The sequence below is a fragment of the Trichomycterus rosablanca genome, chromosome 22 (genome assembly GCF_030014385.1).
Source record: "Trichomycterus rosablanca isolate fTriRos1 chromosome 22, fTriRos1.hap1, whole genome shotgun sequence".
Lineage (NCBI taxonomy): Eukaryota > Metazoa > Chordata > Actinopteri > Siluriformes > Trichomycteridae > Trichomycterus > Trichomycterus rosablanca.
In genome coordinates, this window is record NC_086009.1 from 4,484,926 (window position 1) to 4,500,000 (window position 15,075).

Genomic DNA, 15,075 nt, shown 5'->3' on the forward strand with positions numbered 1-15,075 from the left:
AACACATCTTTTACATGATACAGAGCCAAAATATTAAAGGCAAACCACAAAAAAAAGAACAATGACACAAAAGTTCTCCAAAAATGGCAAGTAACCAAGTAACAGAAAAACAATCAAGTCCAAAAACAATGGATCTGATTAGAATAATAACTGACATTGTAATCAATCTGTGAAAGAACATTTCCATGCTGTTTGTGGCCGGAGATTAGCTCTTAAATATAAAAAAAACCTTGGTAAAACACAATGCATTATGTTCCAGGCACACATTCATCAATAGGTCACAACCTGGTCACCCTTAAACAATACAGCTGTCAGAGAGAAAATAAGTAAAGCCAACAAGTGAAATTAAATTGTCAACGACTGAAAAAGGTAATTGATTTTCTGAAATGTTTTTAAACACATTTCCTTAAACAGACTACCTTCAAAACCTTTAATGAATTTAAGTTCTTTTATTAGTTTATTGTGAGGTTTCTAAAAATGTGCTGGGTCAAAACACAAAGCAGCGTACAAAGATCCATAATGTCATTTAAGTTTGTGCTCTGGCCTCCTAATTGTGTGTTAGTGTTAATAATTAAATACAGCTGATGACCTCTTTGTACACATGTAAATAGGACTAATTTGATGCACCCATTAAAAATACATGAAACATGGTCTCCAGTTTAGGTTTAGACTTAAATTAAATTAGAAGCTGCTTAAGCTGCATGGGTAACACAGTCCACAGCCAAGCAAGCTTCACATCCTTAATCTAAAGGCAAAAAAGAAGTCACTGTTTCAAAATCTGCACCTTAAAGCTTGGTTTAAGGTTTTTGTTGATCATATGAACAAAAAAAACCGGAAAAATAAAAGGCTTATTTAAACCCACTTCCTTGACTGTGGACTGAGCTATATTAATAGTGTGCAGCTTGAAATAAAACAACAGCTAAACTGAGACTCTATATCCGGACCTGAGCTTGTTTAGGGGAAGACAACGTTGTTTTCACACACCTGAAAGTCCTTTTGAAGAACAGACTGACTGTGCAACATGAATCTCATACATATTCATATTATTATTATGCTGTTTGCCAGTAATGAACCGTTCTGCTGAAGTCTTTCTATCAAAGCTCACTTCATTATTAAAATAAATCTGTGTAATGAGTTGTAGTTAATTGTGTTTAATACATTTCACACTCCATCAAAAGATCATTCAGTGTGTTAACCACAGCACACTGTTCTCAGCCAGTAAAAACTTTCGAAATAGAAAGTAATACAATTATTATATAATATTATAAGATAATTATTTGCCTGGCTTTGAGTCCACACCAGAATTTACTTGATGCAAGCCCCAGATCACTAGTTTGAGGTGGACCACACTTAACTGCAGTTGCATATAGGATATGATTTCATTTTCTTTTATATTGGTTTTGGTTTTAATAAAAAAAACATTTGAAAAACTATAAAAGTTAGTGATTTCAGTAACTAAAAATACAATTGTAAAAATAAATGTAAAAAATTAGATATAAGAAACATTTTATAAAGCTCTAAATCTGATACATTTCCCCAACCTGGCTTTAAATTTAGGCTAGTTATATAATAAAAGCACACCATCAATTAGATCTCTGGAAGGGGGTGTAAGGTTTTTAAAAGGCTCTACAAGTTTTTAAATGAGCTTAGGATTATTTAAAAAACCTTGATAAATAACTATTTCTAACACCCACAGCAATATTCACTACACAGTGCTCTTATCTGCTCTCATTTCCTGTTTTTTTTGTCTTTTTGAGCGACAAGCAACTTCCTCTTCTAACTGAAACTATGTCTCAGCTGTTTCCAGTCACACTTCAGAGAGAAGAAGGTAAATAAACCTACAACAATAAATGAAGAGTCCAAATTTATTACAGTATAAATATTCTGTACAGTTATATTTGGATGAGCCGGCTAACTCTAGCTTTAGCATTAGCATTGGAGCATGTACAGCAATATTACTGTGGTTAATTAACATTTCATTATTAAATAAATGTAGAACAACTAAAAAAATAAAAAAACATATATAAATGAAGTTGTGTGTGTGTTAGGTCTGGTTCTAGTTGAGTGAGGTAAACATGACTGTAATTTAAGTTCCACACTGTGTAGGTATCCATTTCTCATTAAAATCAGATACACAAATTAACTCCACCAATTTAGATTCAGGTTTTGACTTATCAAGGATTTATGTCTATAAAACCTTGCAAACCTGTTAAAACAAGTTAACAGATTACCAAACAATGCAGCACATCTATATTCACGTTTGATAAAGACATACACAGACCTGCGTTTTGTTGGTTCTCTAAACTGATCCCACCTGCAGACACCCACATAAAAACCTTTCATCAAATACCAAAGCTGGATGGACCGTTATTTACAAACTTATTTTCAGTGATTTATTTTTCACAGGAAAAGAGCAACAGGCATTGTCCACACGCCTCTGTGTGTCTGCACTAACATCAAATAAGACTGAAAAAAAAGAAAGCTAAAAAGAAGGAGATGAAAGGAGATGGACTGAGCATGAGTCAGACAGAAGAGATTACGATGCGAACAGCCTTTCCCACATCATGTCTTATATTTCATCAGACTCAAGCCCTCAGTCACAACACTTTCCACTTACCACAGACCATACATTCTAAAGCACAGCAGGTTTGTTATTGTTTTTTCTCCAAACTCAGGATTTGTGTTTTAAAAAGGGACAAAAACTTATGGAATACTGTAAGTACTAAAATAAATAGCAGTTATATGTTAAATATAGGATTTGTTTTTTTCTTCCCATGATTCCACATAAATATGTCAATATTGAAATGGTTAGTAAAATTTTAATAACAGTTGACAAAAAACGAGGCTGTTGCAGAATAGAACTTCAGTGGAAAGCCTAGATGGAAAGATGTCTTTGTGAGACAAAAGCAAGTCTGTTTCTAAACTGGCTGGCTGGCCAGACAGACAGACAGGTTAATATGTACGTATATGTAGAAATGTAGAATAAATTTGGAAAGTTGGGATGTACACACCAAAATTAGGTCAGATCGAAGATGGTAAGGTACATAGAAACCTCCAAATGCTTAAAAACAACACCACTTACATCACTTTAGACTAAACAATGAGGGGAAAAGTATTCAATAATACTGAAAATACTTTCAGTGCATAAATAAACTTCGAATGAACACTTACTTACTTTGTCCATAGGTTTGTTTTTTTGCAGTATTGTAGATAAATTCTGACCCATTTCTCACCACCCAAGCAACCCACAGTAAACACTACAAAACACAGTAAGAATAAAGTAAAATTGGTAGAGATATTGCAGTCTGTTAGGTTACAGAGTAACCAGAGTCCAGACTGAAGGATGTTAAACACTAAATTAATTACTGACCTCAGCTGTCCTCGGCTGGCTGAGGAATAACACATACGAGCGAAAGCAAAAGGAAAGACAAATGATGTGGTGGAAATAATGAGAGGATTAGAAAAAAGGTAGAGAGATGGGCTACTTGTGTTTCCTACTATTTTCACATGAACATAAATGTACAACGATTAGAGGGGCTTTCAAAGGAGTAATCAGATATCCTTGTATCCTATTCTCTTCCAGGCAGAACAAAAAGAAAGGAAGGAAGAGAGAGAGAGGATGATCTGGTATGATGGTAGAGATAAAGGTCTGTGAGCATGTGTGGATGGATTATTGAGTTCTGGAGTTTCAGCCACACCAATTGAGGAGAATACCACATATGGGTCAAACGTGTCTGTTAAGTGCTTGGTCAGGCCAGTGGCACTGCCAAAACAACTGACTCCAGTCTCAGTGGTAAACAACAGGATACTGGTGCACTATCTTAATGTTTTAACGTACTGAAATAGATTCTCTTGTATCAAAAGAATCAAATGTAAAAAAATTGGTATCATAGCAACAGTTTCAGAGAAGAAAGACATCAATAAATAATATGATACAGGCACTGATAAATAACTTTCTGTTTCCCGCTGATGCTCAACACCATTAACACACACATACGACTGTTACTGGTGTAAATAAAATAACAGCATCATGACCACAGATCACCACATGCACTTAAAAAGGTGGACATGTTCACATAAACTTTACTAAGAAACATACCCCCCTCACACACACACACACACACACACACACATACACAGTGTGGCTTTTACCTCCAGCACCAGCAGAGCTACTGTTAATGAACAAGCACACAGTGTCGATTACAGTCCGCACACCAACTCTACTGTCTGTCCTCACCATACACACACAAACAGCATGCTGGGAATCTGGGTCAGTGGTCTCTAGTGTGTACCTCTGTGTGTGTGTGTGTGTGTGTGTGTGTGTGTGTGTGTGTGTGTGTGTGTGTGTGTAGCACAGTAAGTAAGTGTTTGAGCCTCCACACTTTCCTATATTCGCAGCTGGCTGGAGTTGTCGTAAAAATGAATATAAATTAATAAAATATCAATTTAAAATACCAAATTAAAATTAATTAAAAACCTTTACTTAAATGACTTGTTTCCATTAAGGATGGAGTAATCCATGTTTATTGGTTATGTTTTTACATACATTTGGCCAGTGCATGAATTAGGTTTGAAACTCTTTACACACTTACCGGAATAATTAAATTAAATGAATTACTTTTTATCCTGTTATCATGTTGATTAGTATTTCAGAAATGTGTTACAAGACAGATTCACACATGAATAATCAGCTCATGCAACACATTCTCATGTTAAACTTACGTTCTGTCCTGTGTTTTTCCTGATCCCTATTACATGTAATGAACCTTATATCACTTCTTGTAAGGAATAAGAGGGGATCCACAGCTTTACTTTCTGACATATTCCATGAGCTCAGTATGCATTAATGTGATGAGTTTTGTTTTATCTGCTCGACTGTGACTTTAAATTAAAGGCATAAATTCTGCAGATTCTACAGACCAAAACTAATCATTCGATTAAAACAAGATTAACAGTGCAGAAGTGAACTTAGCCTGAACTGTGCTGATTCACAGCACTGCCACAGTCAAGTGATACGGAGTGGAATGGGGAATGTGACCGTTTTACCTTGTCATTCTGTCAGCTGTAGCTGTGAACTTTAAAAGAGGCGATCTGTCTGAGCAAGTCCGAGCGATAAAAACAAGCCTCAGAGGCATAAGAACACATATCTCACATGCCTGTGTCACGTTTGGACTCATGCAGTCCCTGTTCACTTTTAAAATGAAACGAAACATCCATTTTTTTACTATGTGGTTTATGTATTCTAAGCTAGTTTAAACTTACAGTGGAATGGGATATAACTAAACTAAGAATGTGAGAGGGAAACAATACTTCAGTCACTTACCTAAAATCAAATGACTCAAGTGGCAACTTGCCATCTCTAAATTCTTTAGATACTTCTCTACAAGTTAGCTGTGCAAAATGGTAGGACATAATCTGTGATAGAGAAAAACTACATACATCACAAACACAAGAATATAAAATAGAAATGATTTTTTTAAGTCTAAGGTTCAAGTCTAGAGTGCCAATTGAAGACTGTAAAACTTTTTTGTTTTTTCCTCCCATGCTCTTGTGCCACACCAATTTTCTCCATGTTACTGGAACCCAAAAACCTTTATAACCCTGACAATCTTTTCCCTGTCCTTGGGTCTCTTGTTTTGGTGCCAAAACACCCACCCAGCAGGAGCAGAATTCAATAAAACCAGAGAGTGACAGAATAATGTGCTGCTTCAAGTTGGTTGCTAAGCAAACTGTAACGGACCAACAGGAAAAGTCTTTCAACCAAAAATAATGACCTCCACATAAACTTTTCCACTCCAAATCAGGGATGGAATCAGAAACTTGCCAACGTTGAGACACAGATTTGACAGTAAATCCAGGACTTGACAAGTGCAGCCTGGTTGTTCTATAGTTTTGGGACACAGCTCTATGGAGTGACTTATCAAAACTGGAACTGGGACTTGTGCATGAAAGGCGAGGCCAGGAAAACACTATCCCCACGGTCAGGCATGGAGGTGGGTCAGCGATGACATGGGGATGTTTATCTGCTGCAAGAGCTGGCAATCTTAACTGTATGACTGCCATCATGAATTTACAGAAATAACAAGGCATTCTAAAGAGGAATGTGATGCCTTCTGTGATTAAATTGAACCTTGGTGATAAGTGAACTTTCCAGCAAGACAATGATTGCAAGAAAACTTCCAAGTCAACCAGAGGATGATTAAGGAATCAGACATGGAATATCCTGGAGTGACTTCTCATAATCTCCTAATTTAAATCCCATAAAAAATTGTTTATTATAGAAAGCTGCTGCATGAAGCCATAAATCTTCAATAAGCTTCCACAAGAGAGGTGTCAGAATATTGGGAGCACTTACAGAAATCACTTATTAGAGGTTATCAAGGTGTCAATCACTCATTGTGCACTTCATTGGGTGGATGTATCTAATACATACATTCAATGATTATTTTTAAGGCTACAGCTATTTTACAGATGAACTTTTGGGTATGCAAATACTGACTGTGGCTCTGTACATTTCATCATCCCACTGTGCCCAGTTTGTCCATCAAAAGGGACTCCCATAGGATCTCCACTGACCATGTGTTATTTGGGTGGTGGACTATTCTCAGTGATACAATGGCACTCTTTGCTTATTTGACTTATAAAAGCTTCAGACATAATAAATCTAATTAAGCATCTGTTTTGTGTGACATTTTGTGCATTTGTATTTCAATAATAATCAAATAAATCTTTATCTACCCAACCCTGGAGGTTTCAATTAGCCCAACAAACCTTCTGATTTAAACATTCTTAAACCACAAGTCAGCTGATCAATAGAACTGATTGACCCATTGATCTAGTTATGTTAACATACAGAACAATGTTTGTTTGCACACTGGGTGATTAGAATTGTTTCTTGTAATGCACATCTACAGTGTATCACAAAAGTGAGTACACCCCTCACATTTCTGCAGATATTTAAGTATATTTTTTCATGGGACAACACTGACAAAATGACACTTTGACACAATGAAAAGTAGTCTGTGTGCAGCTTATATAACAGTGTAAATTTATTCTTCCCTCAAAATAACTCAATATACAGCCATTAATGTCTAAACCACCGGCAACAAAAGTGAGTACACCCCTAAGAGACTACACACCTAAATGTCCAAATTGAGCACTGCTTGTCATTTTCCCTCCAAAATGTCATGTGACTTGTTAGTGTTACTAGGTCTCAGGTGTGCATAGGGAGCAGGTGTGTTCAATTTAGTAGTACAGCTCTCACACTCTCTCATACTGGTCACTGAAAGTTCCAACATGGCACCTCATGGCAAAGAACTCTCTGAGGATCTTAAAAGACGAATTGTTGCGCTACATGAAGATGGCCAAGGCTACAAGAAGATTGCCAACACCCTGAAACTGAGCTGCAGCACAGTGGCCAAGATCATCCAGCGTTTTAAAAGAGCAGGGTCCACTCAGAACAGACCTCGCGTTGGTCGTCCAAAGAAGCTGAGTGCACGTGCTCAGCGTCACATCCAACTGCTGTCTTTGAAAGATAGGCGCAGGAGTGCTGTCAGCATTGCTGCAGAGATTGAAAAGGTGGGGGGTCAGCCTGTCAGTGCTCAGACCATACGCCGCACACTACATCAAATTGGTCTGCATGGCTGTCACCCCAGAAGGAAGCCTCTTCTGAAGTCTCTACACAAGAAAGCCCGCAAACAGTTTGCTGAAGACATGTCAACAAAAGACATGGATTACTGGAACCATGTCCTATGGTCTGATGAGACCAAGATTAATTTGTTTGGTCCAGATGGTCTCAAGCATGTGTGGCGGAAATCAGGTGAGGAGTACAAAGATAAGTGTGTCATGCCTACAGTCAAGCATGGTGGTTGGAATGCCATGGTCTGGAGCTGCATGAGTGCAGCAGGTGTTGGGGAGTTACATTTCATTGAGGGACACATGAACTCCAATATGTACTGTGAAATACTGAAGCAGAGCATGATCCCCTCCCTCCGGAAACTGGGTCGCAGGGCAGTATTCCAGCATGATAATGACCCCAAACACACCTCTAAGACGACCACTGCTTTATTGAAGAGGCTGAGGGTAAAGGTGTTGGACTGGCCAAGCATGTCTCCAGACCTAAACCCAATAGAACATCTTTGGGGCATCCTTAAGCGGAAGGTGGAGGAGCGCAAAGTCTCGAATATCCGCCAGCTCCGTGATGTCGTCATGGAGGAGTGGAAAAGCATTCCAGTGGCAACCTGTGAAGCTCTGGTAAACTTCATGCCCAGGAGAGTTAAGGCAGTTCTGGGAAATAATGGTGGCCACACAAAATATTGACACTTCAGAAACTTTCACTAAGGGGTGTACTCACTTTTGTTGCCGGTGGTTTAGACATTAATGGCTGTATATTGAGTTATTTTGAGGGAAGAATAAATTTACACTGTTATATAAGCTGCACACAGACTACTTTTCATTGTGTCAAAGTGTCATTTTGTCAGTGTTGTCCCATGAAAAGATATACTTAAATATCTGCAGAAATGTGAGGGGTGTACTCACTATTGTGATACACTGTATAACCCAATAGCTTCTTTGTATATGTACATACAGCTTTCCTACAAAAAGACTACACAAATTAGCCAAAACATTAGGACAATGCACCAAAAATGTGCATGGTAATGAAATTGTATTTCAAAACAATTGTGCACATCTTTGGGATTGACTGTGTTGGGCTGATGGTAGTTACTAAAATTACATGTGTTGAATGCAGATATAAACAGATATAAAGACCTTAGTGACTTTGGCAGGGGCCAAATTGTTATAGCCAGACAACAATTTTTTAGACAACTTGTCTAAAAAAGCAAAAGGTGTTCACAGGCAGCCATGGTAAGCATCCACCAACAATGGTCCAAGGATAGACAAGCCATGAGCCGCCAAATCCTTCTGTGTTTGTTGCTGTGAAGTCGCAGGCCAATCATAGCGCCCATACTAACTCCTGTCCAACATCAAAAGCACCAACAATGGGCACACAGTTATCAGAACTAGACACTTTGGAGCAACAGAAGAAGGTCAACTGGTCTGAAAAAATGTCGTTGTCTTAAAGATCATGTGGACGGCCAGGCACGTGTGAATCGTTTACCTGTGGAACAGATGGCACCAGGACGCACTGTAAGATTATCCACCTCGCAACATACAGAAGTTAATGAACCTGCTGTTCATGTGCCTCAGGTCTCAAATATTGTGTGGATTGTCTGCATTATCAACTTTATTGTGTGAGTTAAAAACAAACCCCTGCACTAAAATCTGCAACTAAAAGCTTGACTAAAGGGTCCTGCTGATCAAAAAGGAAATCCTTCTGAATGGAGTTTTGTGGTAAGACAAATCAAAGTCCTGACTTCAACTCTATTAACATGTTACTATGCACTTGGTACAACTGCCATGACATACAGTGTATGTGTCTTATAAGTGCATGTAAACTTTTAACCTAAACTGTAGGTGTAAAGTCTAGTAAGCTGTAAAGTTTCATGTGGGTCAAAATGATTGAATAAAACTTCTTGTAAAGCTGATCAACACATTAACTGCCAAGTTGCTACTGTTGGTCCACTGAGCAAGGCCCCAACCCTCAATTGCTCAAGCTGTATTAAGTCACAAATGCAAGTCCGTTTGGATAAATGCATCTGCTAAATGCTGCAAATATTTAAATGACATGTTGATGTAAAGCACCAGTGTCCAAACAAAAATAAAAACTACATTGTGGATTAACTTCACTCACTAAACATGAGTGAATAAGTGAGTGAGTAACCAGCCGGATAATGCAGGTGCTTCCTTTTTATAACAGCAAAGTAGGGATGAACATTAGGGAAGAACTATAATTATAATGTATTGCAATTATCAGTGATGTGACAAGGATAAAGTGGATAGCACTGACACCTCACAGCAAGAAAGTCCTGGGTTCGATCCCCAGGTGTGGTGGTTCAGGTCCTTTCTGTGTGGAGTTGCATGTTCTCCCCATGTCTGCGTGGGTTTCCTCCGGGGGCTCCGGTTTCCTCCCATAGTCCAAAGACGTGCACCTGAGGTGAATTGTCCATGACTGTGTTTGACATAGAACTTGTGAACTGATGAATCTTGTGTGAAGTAACTACCTGTCCTGTCATGAATGTAACCAAAGTGTGTAAAACATGACAAGGGTATAAATCAACAAGGTAAAAACACACTGCATGCTTCTATGACATCCTTGCAAAAGTAAGTAATTTATAATAAAAGAACATTCTGTGCAGCCTGTTAGGAAAAGCAGTCCTGCACTAAAGGTGTGTGGGTGCAGGAACGAACTATTTGGGGTTAAACTCGTCCAGTCCGGACTGCATTTATAAATGATTAGAATGAATCAGAGCTCAGACACGCGTATGTCCTCTAAAACCGGACACAATGTGACCCAGAGAGATTTCCAGACTCTGTCCGCATTAAAACACCACAGCGGAGTGTCAGGATCCCCCATCCCCGTCACAGACAACACAATCCCGGCTCCCAAAATAACTCGCACCGCGCACTAACCTTCATGATGCCGCAAGGTGTGCTCCCGGCTGCCTGGTGTCTCTCTGCAGAACTGTCTCTGCTCCGGTGTCCTCCGTTACTGTGCTGGACCGTCTCGGCGTGTCCTGCTTCACCAGGCAGCGGGGACAGGTAAGCCCGCACGTCCACGGCGAGCTCGCTGACGGGTCCCGCTGTGTCTGCAGGCTCCGGCTCGGCCATGGTGGTCCTCGCTCAGCTCCACGCCGCTACACCGACAGCGATACCGAACAGAGCAGCGCGCATTGTGCAGGAGCTGAAGTGAGGGGGGCGATCCAGCCCTTTCCGCCACGCACCGCCCGATACCAAACTTCCATCTACAGGCGGACGGAGCGGGTACAGATCCGGCAGAGCGCACCGCGCCTTTAGTGCGATCAGCGAGCTGAACTAAACACATTCAAACTAATCTCTGTCTGTCCCCCTCTCTCTCTCTCTCTCTCTTTCTCTCTCTCTGCTCCCTCTTCTGTCCTCTGTGTTTTCTCTTTCTTTCTCTCACTCATTGCTCTCTCACTGCTCTCTCTTCTGTCCCCATTCTCTCCCACGCTTTAGCTCAGATGGAGAGGAAGACAGATGGCGCTCACGCTAAGATTATGCGGCTCTTGTCTTGCTTCTGTGCGCGTTCTCGCCCCAGACTGGGAACCTTAAAGGACCCGTGGAGCATTTACATTTAAGAGTCAAGAGAGTCAAGAGAGGTTTATTGTCATTTCAGCTATATTCAAGTACATATTGAAATGAAACAACGTTCCTCCAGGTCCAAGGTGCAACATAGAACAAAAGTGCAAGACAGTACAGTGCAGGTAGACAACATTACAGTAATACGAGAATGCTTAAAATAAGTAAAGGAAGACGAGACTAGAGACAAGTGTTGGTGAGTACATGGTACTGAGTAAATAATGGCGAGGTAGATTATACACAAGTTATGTGTATCAGTCAAGTTAAGTCAGACTCATTTATATAACGCTTCTTACTATGAACATTGTCTCACATCAACGTTACCCCTGCTGAGCAAGCCGAGGGCGACAGTGGCAAGGAAAAACTCCCTTAAAAATTACAGGAAGAAACCTTGAGAGGAACCAGACTCAGCAGGAACCTCCATCCTTCTTGGGTGGCCTGGAAGAGTTATTTATTTTTAATCCATTCTTTGAAGAAGACCTGGACATTATAAGTTCTGGACATTTTTGTTGCAACATGCCAGGTTCCCGTCCCATCTAAAAGCGGCACGCCAGATTTTTGTTGCGCCCTGCCAGGTTCCCGTCCCATCTAGTAGGGGCACTCCAGGTTCTCGTCCCATCTTGTAGGAGCACACCAGGTTCCTGTCCCATCTAATAGGAGCAGCACCGTTGGCCCTGCTGTCTTGATCCGCAGTCATCAACCTCGGGAGGGTAAACAGAACCACCTCGGGGTAAAAAAACAGAAGATGACGCAGACGGCTTTATCAAAAGCGACTTACAGTACAGTTACAGTATACAGTCTGAGCAATTGAGGGTTAAGGGCCTTGCTCAAGGGCCAAACAGTGGCAACCTGGCAGTGGTGGGGCTTGATCCAGCGACCTTTCGATTACTAGTCCAGGACCTTACCTGCTAGGCTACAGCTGCCCTCATCATTCATCATTGTACTACATTTTTAACATTTTGTTACAGCATGTGAACTGTACAATATATGAACCTGTAGGTGAATTGACCAGTACGGAGCCCAATCCATCTTATATATACAGTGTATCACAAAAGTGAGTACACCCCTCACATTTCTGCAGATATTTAAGTATATCTTTTCATGGGACAACACTGACAAAATGACACTTTGACACAATGAAAAGTAGTCTGTGTGCAGCTTATATAACAGTGTAAATTTATTCTTCCCTCAAAATAACTCAATATACAGCCATTAATGTCTAAACCACCGGCAACAAAAGTGAGTACACCCCTAAGAGACTACACCCCTAAATGACCAAATTGAGCACTGCTTGTCATTTTCCCTCCAAAATGTCATGTGATTTGTTAGTGTTACTAGGTCTCAGGTGTGCATAGGGAGCAGGTGTCTTCCATTTAGTAGTACAGCTCTCACACTCTCTCATACTGGTCACTGAAAGTTCCAACATGGCACCTCATGGCAAAGAACTCTCTGAGGATCTTAAAAGACGAATTGTTGCGCTACATGAAGATGGCCAAGGCTACAAGAAGATTGCCAACACCCTGAAACTGAGCTGCAGCACACTGGCCAAGATCATCCAGCGTTTTAAAAGAGCAGGGTCCACTCAGAACAGACCTCGCGTTGGTCGTCCAAAGAAGCTGAGTGCACGTGCTCAGCGTCACATCCAACTGCTGTCTTTGAAAGATAGGCGCAGGAGTGCTGTCAGCATTGCTGCAGAGATTGAAAAGGTGGGGGGTCAGCCTGTCAGTGCTCAGACCATACGCCGCACACTACATCAAATTGGTCTGCATGGCTGTCACCCCAGAAGGAAGCCTCTTCTGAAGTCTCTACACAAGAAAGCCCGCAAACAGTTTGCTGAAGACATGTCAACAAAGGACATGGATTACTGGAACCATGTCCTATGGTCTGATGAGACCAAGATTAATTTGTTTGGTTCAGATGGTCTCAAGCATGTGTGGCAGCAATCAGGTGAGGAGTACAAAGATAAGTGTGTCATGCCTACAGTCAAGCATGGTGGTGGGAATGCCATGGTCTGGGGCTGCATGAGTGCAGCAGGTGTTGGGGAGTTACATTTCATTGAAGGACACATGAACTCCAATATGTACTGTGAAATACTGAAGCAGAGCATGATCCCCTCCCTCCGGAAACTGGGTCGCAGGGCAGTGTTCCAGCATGATAATGACCCCAAACACACCTCTAAGACGACCACTGCTTTATTGAAGAGGCTGAGGGTAAAGGTGATGGACTGGCCAAGCATGTCTCCAGACCTAAACCCAATAGAACATCTTTGGGGCATCCTCAAGTGGAAGGTGGAGGAGCGCAAAGTCTCGAATATCCGCCAGCTCCGTGATGTCGTCATGGAGGAGTGGAAAAGCATTCCAGTGGCAACCTGTGAAGCTCTGGTAAACTCCATGCCCAGGAAAGTTAAGGCAGTTCTGGGAAATAATGGTGGCCACACAAAATATTGACACTTCAGGAACTTTCACTAAGGGGTGTACTCACTTTTGTTGCCGGTGGTTTAGACATTAATGGCTGTATATTGAGTTATTTTGAGGGAAGAATAAATTTACACTGTTATATAAGCTGCACACAGACTACTTTTCATTGTGTCAAAGTGTCATTTTGTCAGTGTTGTCCCATGAAAAGATATACTTAAATATCTGCAGAAATGTGAGGGGTGTACTCACTTTTGTGATACACTGTATATATACATTTTTCTCCCCTTTTTCTCTTTGCGATTGCATCGTGCACATGCATCTTATCACCTACACTTTGATGAGTGCAGTGCAGCCTAGCGTTGTGTACGGAGAGACACACCCTAACAGCACTCTTTTCTCATCTCTGTGCAGGTGCCACCAATCAGCCAGCAGAGGTCGTAATTGCACCAGTCATGAGAGAGAGACCCCATCCGGCTTAGTCCGGCCCATCTGAACAACAGGCCAATTGTTGTTCATGTGGCCGCTCAGCCTAGCCGGTAGGCAGGGCTGAGATTCAATACGATGTATTCGAGATCCCAGCTCTGGTTCCAGCGTGTGTTTTTACCGCTGCGCCACCTGAGTGGCCGAGCCTAATCCATCTTGATGGTGACATCTTATATAAATAAAAATAATGCATGGCCATGACTTAATCAGGAAGGGTGTGGTAACACGACTCTTTTATTGTAGCCACAGCTAACAGGAAGCCTTCAGAATGGTATATTTACTCTCAGGGGATTCATGTACACGACTGTACATATCTTCTTACTTAGTGAACAGTAGTGAACAGTAGTGAATCTACTCAGAAGTGGACGGTCTGCTGATTTTTTTCCAAGGGCTCAGCGACAACTTATCGAAAAACCTCACAAAGATCCCCCTTCTCTCTCTAAATTCAATTCAAATCAATGAGCTTTACTGGCATGACTGTTACATTGGTTACAATATTGCAAAGATGCAGCCATGAATTAAACATGTGGGGGGGTTCTAAAATATTCCTGCCATATCATCCACTGACTGTAACACTGTCAGATCCTAACCTTACACAAAGCCAGTGAGAATATGGAATATGTTTGTTCATAATTTGTACATAATTATATTAGGAAAGAGATTTAGAGCATTTGTAAATATTTGGGGTATCTTATATGTTGTAATTACGGCCTTGCAATATTGCCAAAGCATTGAAAATAGATTTTACACATAAATATAATATTTCATTTATTCATTGTATGTCAACACAACAATTAAAGGAAAATATAAAAGATAATTACAGGTACTAGTGATAGAATGCAAAACCTAGGACGTAGTGCAAAGGTGAGTGTGTGCGTGTGTGTGTGAGTGTGAGTGTGTGTGTGCGTGTGAGTGTGTGTGTGTGTGCGTGTGAGTGAGTGTGAGTGTGTGCGTGTGT

At 40.7% G+C, this 15,075-nt stretch overlaps 1 protein-coding gene and 1 long non-coding RNA gene across 2 annotated transcripts in view; one reads left to right on the top strand and one right to left on the bottom strand.

Moving 5' to 3' along the window:
- The window catches only part of plcl5 (phospholipase C like 5), a 50,315-nt gene extending 39,304 nt beyond the window's left edge, over positions 1-11,011 (bottom strand). Inside the window, exon 1 of the mRNA XM_062984664.1 lies at positions 10,531-11,011. Within this exon, the coding sequence (XP_062840734.1) occupies positions 10,531-10,728 (198 nt within the window). The 5' untranslated portion in view covers positions 10,729-11,011. The remainder of the gene's footprint in view (positions 1-10,530) is intronic.
- Positions 1,758-3,983, top strand: LOC134335795 (uncharacterized). Its single transcript, XR_010015650.1, has 3 exons — positions 1,758-1,828; positions 2,407-2,646; positions 3,584-3,983. It is a non-coding gene; the product is annotated as an uncharacterized LOC134335795 (long non-coding RNA).
- Positions 11,012-15,075: the final 4,064 nt, after the last annotated feature.